Here is a 13,248-nt window from a genome sequence, read left to right on the forward strand (position 1 = left end):
GGGAAACGGCAAGCAATTGCTTTCCATCGAGCAGGCAAAAAACATGGGTCACAGGGGTGTCCTGTATTTTGAACAGCGAGTGACCCGATGACCCCGTTGGCCAGGTGTAGACAGCCTCAAGTCCTAAATATTTGTATTGTCCTAACTTCCTACTTGCCTCGGATTTTAGTGCCTTTCACTCTGCGTTACAGTCAATTAGTGATGACTTAGCACCGCATTAGCAGACAGAGCGCAGGGACCCCCGTGCTGAGGGGACAGCGGAGCGAGCGCGGCAGGATCGCTCGTGCAGTCGCGCCAGGACGGAAAATTAGTTAACCGGGATTAACTGTGCTTTCTATTACGTTGTTAAGAAGGCTCCTTTGAGCTTCTTGTTTGGGGCAGGAATAGTGGCTATTTGGTAGAGTTCTCTGGCTGGGAAGCTTGTGTCCTCCAATTGAATAGTTGTGGATGGGACAGCTGGATGAAAGGACCTTGTGCCATTTCTTTCAATTAGGGAATTTATCAGGAATAGAGCTGAGAAGCTGGAACGCCTAGAGACTTGGAGCCAGTTGAGCTGATGAGAGGGCAAAAAGGAGTAATATTAGCCACTTTGAGAATCCTGAGGTTGGAGACAGACTGCAGCAGCAGTTTGCCAGGGCAGCACCAGATGCATTTCTGCATTAGACCCTGGGCTTGGAGGTGGCTGGGTCGGGTGGGGGCTTAACTTTTGAAATGGTTTTCTGCCTTTTCTCCCTTCCTGGAACGCGTGTTAACAATGCCCACAACACAGATGTGAGCAAGCAGAGTCTTCTGCTTTTGATGTAAAATGCCATTGTGTAAATGGCATTTTGATGTAAAATGCCAAATGTAAAACGCTTGGTGGCTTGAATGTCTTCTCTCTCTTTTTGTGTCCCTCCTTCTTGCCCACCCCCCTTCCTTTCCTGTGAAATCTGTGAGGGGAGCAATCTGGGATTGTGCAGGAATGCACAGCACAGGGGTTTTGTGGGGTGTGTGTCCAGCAGGCTTCGGGGGGTGAGACCCATTTCTTCTAGGAGCCCTGGGAGGTTTAGGACAAGCCGCCCTGGAGCTGGACTCTTATTGTTGTTTGTCTAGGAAGAAAGCAACTAAAAACAGATGCTGCTGTGAGGTTTTACCTTTTTTAGTCCTCAATTTTAAAGAAGCCCTGATCGACATGGAGCACAAATCAACCATTCTGAGGCACTGCTCGTGGGGGTAGGAAGACAGGTTGGGTTTAATTGGCGAAATTGAAATTGATTCTCCCTAGGAAAATGCACTTGGGGTTAACTGTATTAGTGGCGGACTGGAAAATCGTCTTGGGAGGTGAGTCCCAACTCCTGCTGTTATGTTGGTGGATTTCTTTCCTCAGATCTCCCCACCCCCTTTCCTCTTTCAGTCTGGTTGTAGCCACAGATGTTTTACTGCGGTACCTCACCCCCAAATGCCTTTAAAGTATAATTTGCTTTAATTATAATGTTAGGGGGTTAAGGCATTGGTTTGGGGAATTGCTTAATAGAGACAAAACTTGCAGCCAAATTAATTGAAAGTTTCTTCTTATGAGAGAGAGAGGTTGCCAAACATATGGAATATTGCTACAGAATGAGACATCAGAAAAATATGTTGTAGAGATTTAGCAATGATTAAATGTGAAAATGGAGTGGAAATAGAGATGCGTCTGCAGCATTTCCATACACTACCATGGATTTGTTTAATGTAATTTTCTGGATTTTTTTTTTTTTTTGCTATTACTGAGAATATTTGATATCCCACTGAAGAATACCAATTCTGTGACAATGTATCATCCAGAAGATAACCCTGTCCCTATAAATACATGTTTACACTGTGTATTTCATGTGCTATTAGACTCCCTCTATTAAAATACTATCCAAATTACAGCCTTAAAATGGTAGCATTGAAATTATTTCCAGAATACCTTTGAGTTTATTTTTTTATTGGAGAGGTTACTATTTTTAATCTAAGCAGAAAAAGAACAAAGATTTTCAAAGAGCCACTGAATAAAACCAATAGGACCTGTTATGGAAAGAATTCTAGAAGGGAAGTGGAGGGAAAGGACAAATTTTTAGGTGTGATTATTTCTGATATGAGAAGGATTTTCTGACTTTTTTTCTAGTTGCTAGTCATTTGTTGAGACAAACTAGAAAACACTAAAAATTAGATAACAAGACATGTGGATTGATATATTTTAAAGCATAGAAGTGGCTATAATTATGATAGAGAATATGATTTGCCTTAAGTGTGAACCAATTTTTTTAATTAGAATTTTCCCAATATTTTTGTGGCCGGCCCAGGTGTTTGTTTAATGCTGCCATCACCATCACCAAATACCATGATGTTCACTGCACCTTTTCTGCTTAAATTTCAGGGGATTACTACTGAAATTTTGTGCTTCAGCTGTGCTGCTTATGAGATTATTCCTACTAGGTTATGAAAATCCCTTAAGAGGAATTTTATAAAACATTTTGGAAAATTACGTTACTGTCTCTTGAAGATACACTGGTTTAGAATAAGTGAAAATATAAAAAGGAAACTATAAATTGTTCAATAAAAATAACTATCTTTAATGACAAATAAAGAGCCAGGAACAGGAGGGAACACCAGACCCATCTAGTCACGATTTGTCGTGTAAAACTGAATCCTGGGTCTCAGCCTTCCCTTGTGTGTGGACTGCATGGATGAACCAGTCCTCCGTTCCTTTGGTCATAATTATCAGGTGATTTAAAAGGAGAGTTGTGAGCAGAAAACAGGACTTTATTGTCGGAAGTGGTGGTGGCAACTTTGAATTGGAAAGTTTTGTTTTTGAAATTCTTATCCAGGAATGGGAACTTTTAATTTATTTTAATTTAACTATGTCTGTGATAATTCTTAGACTTTGGTATTTCAGAACTCAGGTATGAGTTTAGGCAGGTGCAGCATAACTTGGTACGTCCTATGGTCTTACATGTCCATACACTTTAGAATTAGTCATTCTCAGTATAAATCAATGAACTCCCCACTGAGAGCATTTCCTAAACCTGCCTTTTAAAAACTTTCTTCCTTCTTTCTTACTCAGGGAACCTGAGGCAATGGGCCAGCAATATCTGCCATTTATTTGACTGTTGTTTTCTACTCCCTAAATGTGAGAAAGGAATGGAAAATTCCAGAGAAAACATTTGCACAGTATTTCAATTGTATACATCTTTCCTTAAAGCCCCGTTGGCTTCTTTTTTCATTTAGTAATCAGTAAAGAAACAACAAATAAAATCAAGCATTTGGAAACACATATCTATCTGCCAAAAGTTATAAGACAGAACTCAAAAACCTACTTACTCCTGGAGTGAAATCACCAGCAAAAGGATCTGGGACAAAAGTCTCAAATAGAGGTGGCTTTGGTGAGCATTGATGGAAGCCATCCTTCTTAGCCAATCCCAGAATCTGTCCCAGAGAAAAAGAAGGTTCTATCCCCAATTTGGATCCCAATGGTGTACCCTTAAGGAAGCCCCTAATTCTCATAACCTTTTAAATGTTGACAATGTCCATTTCACAGGGTGTCTAGGGAGAGCAAATGAGCTTTCAGATTTGAAAGTACTTGACAAAATTCATAGTGCTTATGATCGTCAGGTATTCAGAGACCAGGACCATGGTTCCTGTTTTGCAGATGGAGCCACCCTAAGTGGGCTGGAGGGCTCCTGGGTGTCCCAAAAGGATGGCCAAGCCAAGTTAGAGTAATGTGCAGTCTGCACACAGGAGCCCTGGAAGTGTTTTTCACAGACACCAGTTCCCTTTTTTGAAAGAAGCGAGGAAAACCTTGTCCTAAGCAGTAGGCTGTCAAGTCAAATTATGAAACAAAAAGAATTCTATTTGTCCAAAAGGCAGTTAAAAAGCAGTGCCTCAGTATATGCATGTATTGAAATAACACACTATACCCCACAAATATGTACAAGTAAATGTTAAAATTAAAAAATATATATTTTGAATTTAAAAAAAAAAAAAGCAATGCCTTACAGGACTCCAAGGTGGTACATCAAAGTTCAAATTTTACAAAAGATTACACTGGCCTCAGAGTATAGTAAAATCAACATTATCATTACAAAGTAACTTAATTTTAAAAATATTAAAATAATGCATAAGCATTATGATTCCAGTGAAATTCAGATTTATTTCCCCCAAAAGGTGCTTTTCTTTAATACATTTTAGAATTCATTGTCAGGTGTGTTGGTTCTATTTTTAGTCTCTTCAGTAGAAAAATTTTTTTCTTCACCCTTTTGCTCTTCTGTGACCAAAGAGATAAAAAAACACCATTTTTCAAAGAATTAAAATCGATCAAACGAACACAAACCTTCTGTGAAATGTTTCATGGTGGCCCCTGGTTCCTTGAGATCAGTTTCTTGGAAATGAAGAAACGTGAGTGGGGCATAAAAATGCACGATACTTATATGTCACCAAGGCTATGGGCAATTTGGTCTGCCACAGACTATACTAGACCTTTCCATCTCTTCTGCTTCCAAGCTTTCTGAAAAACTTCTTCACTACTGGAAGAATTTGGGGATTTAAAAATGGAATCCATTCTCTGATGGGCCACTCTAAAAAATAAGCCCAGTGTGTCCCTCCCACAGTACATTAGGTGTTTTGAGGGCTGGCATCATGGTGTGGGCTTTGTAAGCTTTCTTGATGAAGAAGTAGATTATGGATACTGGCAAAGGGTCTGTAGCCAATTGTTATCAAATAAGAAATAATCACTTTTCCTTTGGGCATTTAGATGTCTCTAAGAAAATGCTAGAAACTTCAAATGTTAATTTGAACCCAATTCATTCTTACCCAGATACACTATAGCAACACCGAAGTGAGGTCGGGCAGTCGGTGGCCTCAACCTCCTCGCTTTCACCATCCACATGCGGGGAGGAAAGAATCTGCAGGTTTCTTTATTCCCAAAAGACTGAACCCTTGTAATGTTGCATCATCTGCTCTTCATATTCTGGGATTACGTTGATTAGAAAGGAGTGTACATCTTCCGGATGCTTTAGACTTAAGGGGGTGGAGGAAGGTTTTGAGTCTTGGGGAGGGTGAGTGGGGGAGAAAAGATACACTGGGAAATAATGAAGCATGAAGTGACTTTGATACACTTTAAATATATAAATTCATCTTGTTGGCAACTGGCCATGAGACAACGGAAAAGGGACTAACCATTGGGCTTGGTATTATGGAGCGAGGTGCTTTACACTCCCTATGTGATGTGATCACAACACAGCAACCCTGAGAGACTGGTGGAGTTATCCCCATTTCATACATAAGAAAACCAAAGCTCAAAGAGGCTAAGTAGTTTGCCCAAGATCACATACTGGGTAGAATTAGGATCTGAACCCAGGTCTTACTCTGATCTGTGACTTATTATAAACAATTTGGCAGGCCTGAAGATTTGAAGGTCTAAACTTTAAAAAGAACTGAAAACTTTCAAATTCTCCCAGTATTTTCAAACCCTCTCTGAGAAAGTATTTGGTAACAGTAGTTTTGTCTTTCTTTTTTTTTTTTTTGAGTGTCAAGCCAGTAGCGGGATTCGAACTCTTGACCTTGGTGTTATAACACCACACTCTAAGCAACGGAACTAACTGGCCAGTCCCAAAAAAGTGTTTGAAAAAAATCTTTCTACTCTCCCCAGCTCTCTATTTCACTCACTGCTCACTCTCCACGCAGCTTCAGGGTTGGGCAGCTCTCTCGCTCACGGACGGCTTCCTTTCTACAGAGCTAGACTTCAGAAGAATCAGCTTTTTTCCGGAACAGCAATGCATCAGACTATGTATAAGGATGTGTGTGTGTGTGTGTGTGTGTGCGCGCGCGTGTTTGTTTACAGGTGAGTATGTGTGTCTTTGCTATATGAGCATCTCTGAGTATATATGAATATGTGTATATCTGTGTGTATATGTGAGTGTGTGTGTGCCCTTGTGTATGTATGAGTGTATGTGTCTCAGGGTGTATCTTTATTTGTGATTGTATGTGTTTCTCTGTATATGTATGTGTGTATATGTAAGTATGTGTGCAAATATGTGCATACGTGAGTGTATGTATATTGAGTGTTATGTGAGTCTTTGTAAGGGTGTCTGCATGGATAGTGAGGGTGTCTTTATGTGTACATGCAGGAGCTCTCCCTGTGGGCTTAGATCTGTGCTTGGGGCCATGTCACCCTGTAGAACACTGAAGACTCTGGTGGATGGGTGCTGCCAACGGGGAGTGTGTTATACTGTGTGGTCCAGCATCTCTACAGATTCCTTGGCTGGTCCAGGGGCATCGCTGCCTTTTCATGCCCGAGTTTACCCTCTGCTGAGCCCCAACAGAGAGCATCACCACAGAACACTTATGATAGGATAAAAACTTTCATTTTAAGTGTAACGACTCCTCAGTTTGGGAACTGAGTTTATAGCTCAAATTCTGTCTTTAGTGATCCAAGGTTCTGCTTAAATTCCAGTTTGTAAAGCAGAATTTTGTGATACTGAACACTGTGAAATAAGTTGAGCTTACAAGGATTTGGAAATCTTTCCCCTTGGAGATTTTAGTTACAACTTTATTTCTAGTAGGAAACATATAATCTCTGTCCTGTCTTTGTAAGCTTTCTTGATGAAGAAGTAGATTATGGATACTGGCAAAGGGTCTGTAGCCAATTGTTATCAAATAAGAAATAATCACTTTTCCTTTGGGCATTTAGATGTCTCTAAGAAAAATGCTAGAAACTTCAAATGTTAATTTGAACCCAATTCATTCTTACCCAGATACACTATAGCAACACCGAAGTGAGGTCGGGCAGTCGGTGGCCTCAACCTCCTCGCTTTCACCATCCACATGCGGGGAGGAAAGAATCTGCAGGTTTCTTTATTCCCAAAAGACTGAACCCTTGTAATGTTGCATCATCTGCTCTTCATATTCTGGGATTACGTTGATTAGAAAGGAGTGTACATCTTCCGGATGCTTTAGACTTAAGGGGGTGGAGGAAGGTTTTGAGTCTTGGGGAGGGTGAGTGGGGGAGAAAAGATACACTGGGAAATAATGAAGCATGAAGTGACTTTGATACACTTTAAATATATAAATTCATCTTGTTGGCAACTGGCCATGAGACAACGGAAAAGGGACTAACCATTGGGCTTGGTATTATGGAGCGAGGTGCTTTACACTCCCTATGTGATGTGATCACAACACGCTGGCTGTCTCCTCGAATCCGGTCGTTTGCTCACACAAAGAAGCCCCTGCCCAGGGTGCAGCCGTCCACCTGGGACGGGGCCCCTCGCGGCCGTGCCCAGCGGTGCCCAGCGGTGGCCGCGCCCAGCCGTGGTCCGGGCTCGGCGAGCACAGCGCGCGGCACGCGGCGGGCCCTGCTCCTCGTCCTTGCGGCGCTGCACCGCCTTTGTCCTTCAGTCACTTCCCCGAGCTGGGAGGGCTTTGGTTAGGTCTTCCCTTTCCTCCCCTGCACGATGATGCCAGAGCCGTCTTCCACGATGCCTCCTTCTGCAGCCCTTCTGCCGCTCAGCAGCTGCTCCGCTGCAACTCCCTTGCCCTTTATGACCCTCTAGACCGGAGCTGTTCCTTCTTGTCCCCTGCCGGAGGCTGGGCCTGTCGCACCGCAGGAGCTCCTGGCTATCCACCCCTCGTAGACTGACCCGTGCATGCGCCATGTGATGCAGACGCGCTCGGATCCTCCACAGGAGGGTCATGACATCGAGCCAGCGATTCTTGAGATAAAGCCCATGAGCACGGGTCCCTAGCTTTCCTTTCCCCGCTTACTGCATTACCTTATCTCCTAATACTAGCGAGCCCCTATTGAGCACCGGCTGTGTACGGATCCTGTCCTAAGGACTTTACACGTCTGATTCGTGTACTCTTCACAACAGTCCTATGAGGCACTGTTGTCATCAGTATCCCCCTTTTACAGGTGAGGAAACGGAGGCTAGTCATTTGTCTGAGGTTAAAAAGCAGAGTCAGGATCCAAACCATGCAGAATTCATGGTCTTACCCTGTGTCCTATCTAGCCCTTCTTATTAGGAGGAAATTCACATTCCTAGTATTTTGCTGAGCACACCAGAACTCCTTGGTAAGTCCTTCTTGGTTGAACAATTTCTTCCTCAAGGAGAAAACCTTTTGAGATAGAAAAAAGAATCCCATAGGACAATTAGCAAGTGTTCGGGCCCACATATCCCTACCTTATTGTGACTCCTGGTGGGTTTTGTGGGATCTTTTGGGCTGAGAAAGGGATCAAAAGGCCAGGACAGGTCTGACTTTCAAGCAAAGGCTGGTGGTGCTGAGGCCATAAAGGGAACAGACTAGGTTGGGGTTTAATTGGGTTTGAGGTGGGCACTTGTGTGTACAGGGTTAGTGATAGTGTTTAGTGAATGTCCCAATAGCCTATCTATAAGTTTTAAATACATACATAATATGTGTTAATACTTGAGAAAGCTTTCTCTCTACATAGGTTCAGAGGTGTTTAAATTTTTTTCAGTGCTTTGAGGCTAATTCCCTTACATTAACATTTTAAAATTATATCACAACCAACAAAGATGATATGAATTGAGAAACATGTATGATTTGTGAGAGATTTGGTTTTACCACTTTCAAATTTTTTTCAGTGCTTTGAGGCTAATTCCCTTACATTAACATTTTAAAATTATATCACAATCAACAAATATGATATGAATTGAGAAACATGTATGATTTGTGAGAGATTTGGTTTTACCACTTTTGTTGACATTTTGGAGTGTGCAGGAGAGATTAAAGAAGAACTGTTTCAGGGTGAGCTTCTTAGAGAGGATTTGATCAATGATTATTCAGTGATAAATATCTGTGGAGCTACCCTTGTGTGCCAGGCACTATGCTAGGCGGTGAAGATACAAAGCTGAGAAAAAACAGTTCTTGCCACATGAGGATCCCACCTCCTAATGGGAAAGACAGTGTGTAGACAAACAGTTAGCAAAAGTGCTATTATAACGGGGGTGAGAAACTCTGAAATTGCCAGTTTCATGAGTGCTATATCAGGTGGACATTATAGGAGCCAAATGCTTGCACTTTTATGTTTTTGTTTTTAATATTTGGGTTTTTCTTTTTTACCTCCCCCTCCTTTTTGAGGGTAAGTACAGGGGAAAATGCTAGTGATGCTAGTACTATTTGTTCATCCAACCATGGAAGCCTGACCACTTTTTAGCTTTTGAAACATTCAATGACTCAAAATACTATCAAACCCCAAGCAATCCTTTGGTAAGGATGGAATGGCAGAGAAACGGATCTTGGATAGGAAGTCACCTGGTACGGGAACAGGATGGGGCAGTGGTTACAGTTCAATTGTGAACAAAAGAATCCATTTTCACTATTTAAGTGGAAAATGATTAATTACCAGGTATTAGGTGGCTTTCAATTCAGTGGAGCCAGCTGGGTGGAGCTTCCAGCAATAGCTCCCAGCCCTCCCCCCCGAATTTCATTGCCTCTGCCACTGATTCACACCAACACAATGGGGGCCTGCCCTTTAGCTGTCCCTGTGTTGAACTCAGGTCTGAATTCGTGCTTCTAAGTACATCTGATTGGCAGACTCTAGATCATATTTGGACCCTGAGTTGCAAGGGAGTCTGGAAGTAGTTTCTAGCTTTCCTGTCTGCAGCACAGGACGGCACATTAGGATGGGGTATTGATCAAGCCAGTCCATGGTATCTGTTGCAGTTCATTACAATATTGAGATTCTGTATTAGTCCATTTTGTGTTGCTATAACACAATACCTGAGGCTGGGTAATTTATAAAGAAAAGAGGTTTATCTGGCTCATAATTCTGGGACAGCTGCATCTGGTGTGGGGCTCAGGCTGCTTCTACTCATGGCGGAAAGCACAGCAGGCAGCCGGCGGGTATAAGCAGATCACATGGTGAAAGGAAGCAAGAGAGGGAGGGGAGGTGCCAGGGTCTTTTTAAACAACCAGCTTTCACGGGAACTAATAAACAGTAATAAAGTGAGAACTCACTCACTACTCCCACCCACCCGGGGAGAGCATTAATTCATTCATGAGGGATCAATCCCCATGACTTAAACAGCTCCCAAGACTGCCACCTTGGGGATCAAGTTTCCACATGAGTTTTGATGGGACAACACATCCAAACTCTATTAGATTCTCTGTCCAGGAGCACCCTCAGGCCTGGACCTTGTCATTGCCTAACCCCCATGCATATCATTTGCTTTTCAGGCCAGGTGACTTCTCAGTCTATGCCTAGATGGGGTTCATTTTGAGGGCTGATGTTTTTAGCACAGCTTCCAACCACAGTGAAAATATCATGGAAACGGGAGTGAATATTGTTTGGGCCTTCCTAGCTTCTTGGCTGTGGAGTATCAGCTGGCATAAATAGGGTTAGCTAATGCTGCCAGCCTTGTGGAACCATTAGAAACAGGTGACCCCTCTGGGCCAAAGACACCCTAAGCCAGAGTGCGCATCCTGTCCAGCAAAGCAAGGGTTGGATTTCGGTCCGCACCTCCTCCCTTGACCACGCACCTTTGTGCAGTGTATGGCCTGCACAACTATATGCGGCAGCCCTGGGGGGTTGGGTCATGTTCATTTCCACCATGGGCAGAATGGGAAGGTGTCCACACAGGGCCTGGCCTGGTTAGTCAGGCTGTGTGGAAGGCTCACACTGCCTCTCTCTCTCCTCTTCCCACAGAGATCCCCCAGTGTGCTGGCTGCAACCAGCATATTCTGGACAAGTTCATCCTGAAGGTTCTGGACAGACACTGGCACAGCTCCTGTCTCAAGTGTGCAGACTGCCAGATGCAGCTGGCTGACAGGTGCTTCTCCAGGGCCGGGAGTGTCTACTGCAAGGAGGATTTCTTCAAGTAAGTCAGAGCTGTGGGCACAGCCTCCGCCTTGCCTTGACCTGTCTCTGCCTCCCCCCGTGCAGTAAGGGGGAAGTTTGCAGTGAGGCAGGATGGGGAGGACAGAGGGTCCACCCTGGATGGCGTGGGTGAGTCCTGCTGATGAAAAGATGTTCCTCATTGAGGTCGCCCTTCTGATCACCAGCCCCATCACTGCCTGAGGGTTGAGGCAGGATGGGGAGGACAGAGGGTCCACCCTGGATGGCGTGGGTGAGTCCTGCTGATGAGAAGATGTTCCTCATTGAGGTCGCCCTTCTGATCACCAGCCCCATCACTGCCTGAGGGTCATATCTTGGCCTCACCTGAACTCTGCAAGGTGTGGGGGTTAGGAGCCTATGAAGGCATGGGCCGGATTTCTCCCAGGTAGCTGACAAAGGATCTCTGCAAATCCTAAAAGGAGTTGCTCTTTCTGTCTTGGTGATTTGGTGCCTCAGGGCACTTGGCTATAACATTCCCGTGACTTTCAGAGCAGGTGCTTCTAGGTTCATGCCCCCTCTCTAGAAATATCTCCATGGCTGTGTTTCCCCAGCCTGCTTCAAGGGCCTCAGAGGCTTGGAAGAGTTGCTCCTGGTAGGAGTCAAGCCAGGCTTGGTCTGTGTCATTACTTTAAATAAAAACATGATGAAGAGGCAATTTTGTGTCATAGTTAAGAGCCCAGATTCTGCCTGGGTTTAAACCCAGTTATTGGCTATGTGCCCTTGGACAAGTTACTTAACTTCTCTGTGCCTCAGTTCTTTTATCTGTAAAATGGGGCTGATAATAATAGTTCGTACCTCATTAGCTTTAAATAAGTTAATATGCATAAAGTCCTTAGCATAGCACCTGACGTGAGTGACAGCTCTTAAGATGTTGGTGTATTTTTCATTCTGGGGTTGGGGCCATCAGAAAAAGCTTGGACCTTTTGGTCAGGGTGAGGGGACTTCCTGGAATTTATTTCCCGTGGCATTTAGTCTGGGACTTCTCTCCCAGAACCTATTACCGGAGGCACTCAGGCTGGTGCCTCTGCCCACAGGGACCAGCTGGCAACAGCAAAGCCAAGAACGGGAGGTGGGGGCCACGGGCCCGTGACACTGAGCCCTGTGTTCGGGCACACCAAGGCCCATGGGGTGCTCTGCGTGAGGTTGGGGCGCTGGGAGGCTCACCAAGGCCTGAAAACATTCAGCGTGAATGACCAAGGCCCCGAGAGGCAGTGCACATGCTCCTGACGGCGAGCCTTCTAGAGACAGGGAGGAGAAAAGGGGAGAAATGGGAGTCCCAGACACAGAACTGGACTCTTCCCAAATCCTCCCAAAGGTTTAAGTGATTAAATAAGTGATTATTTAAATAAGTGATTTGAATTTCTGAGGATTCTCAGATTTCTTCAGCACAACGTGAGTTGGCAAGCACATTTAAGAAGATCTTGGTGACTACTGTCACCGTCACACTTTGGTCAAATACGTGCTGCCCCTTCCTTGTGTGTGTGTGTGCACATCTGTGTGTGTGCTACGGGAGGGCAGGGGCAGTGGCTGTCACAGGCACACCCAGCAAGTCCCTGATGGTTCAAATGCAGGGACAGGCCTTCGGTTCTTCCTTAAGCTTTTTGCGTACTGCTCCCCTTTCTCCCAATCTTCCTTCTGCTTTGTCCACTTCCGGCCCACCTCTAATTTCCTTTATTCTGGCATTTCTGCAGTTGCATTCCCTCCACTCACATCCTTTCTCAGTGGACAACAAGAGTTTGCCACCGTCTTCCTCCCTCGATGATGCCCTGGCCAAATGCCATGGCAGGTCTTATGGGACCATGGAGGGGGTGAATTTCAGTGTGCGTGTGCACATGTGCACCTGCATTGTGTACCCGTGTGCATATGTGGACATAAGCGTGTGTGTAAGGAGGGCAGGAGGGAGCAGGTGAGAGGGCCTGGACTTGGGGGTTGGGTGAGCTGCCCTTGCTTCTGTGATCAGGGCACCATCCTCTGGTCTGAAGCTACAGTGAGCTCCAGGGATAAGGCAAGAGGCCATGTCATCTTCTTGCCCATCTAGGGACAGGGTAGGTGCTCAGATGTCCCTGGGTCAGGCCTCAGGTCCTGTAGGGATTCTGTCTGGTCCAACCTGGCAGCCTGTGGAGTATAGGCAAAGCCCGTCAGGGCCATGGATCCAGGGCTTTGTCACCAGAGGGCCCCCTGGAGCCCCCAGCATCACCTCAGGGGGCTGTCTGATTTCTGCACCCTGACCGGCTGGTCCCAGGTTTGGAAACGGAGGGTGGAGAGGGAGGTGGCAGCAGCGCAGGTGTAGGGTTGGGTTGGGGAGGAGAAATGACAAGGAGAGAGGGTCTCCCCAGACCCAGGAGGGGCCCAGAGTGTTGCCAGGGTCTTTTTAAACAACCAGCTTTCACGGGAAC

At 44.9% G+C, this 13,248-nt stretch overlaps 1 protein-coding gene across 1 annotated transcript in view; it reads left to right on the forward strand.

The window, feature by feature from the left end:
* The window catches only part of LHX4 (LIM homeobox 4), a 49,640-nt gene that overhangs the window by 7,418 nt on the left and 28,974 nt on the right, over positions 1–13,248 (forward strand). The window contains exon 2 of the mRNA XM_008572942.1: positions 10,664–10,835. Coding sequence (XP_008571164.1) covers positions 10,664–10,835 — 172 coding nt within the window. The remainder of the gene's footprint in view (positions 1–10,663; positions 10,836–13,248) is intronic.

Source organism: Galeopterus variegatus, unplaced genomic scaffold (assembly GCF_000696425.1).
Source record: "Galeopterus variegatus unplaced genomic scaffold, G_variegatus-3.0.2 Scaffold850, whole genome shotgun sequence".
In the NCBI taxonomy this organism is placed as follows: Eukaryota; Metazoa; Chordata; class Mammalia; order Dermoptera; family Cynocephalidae; genus Galeopterus; species Galeopterus variegatus.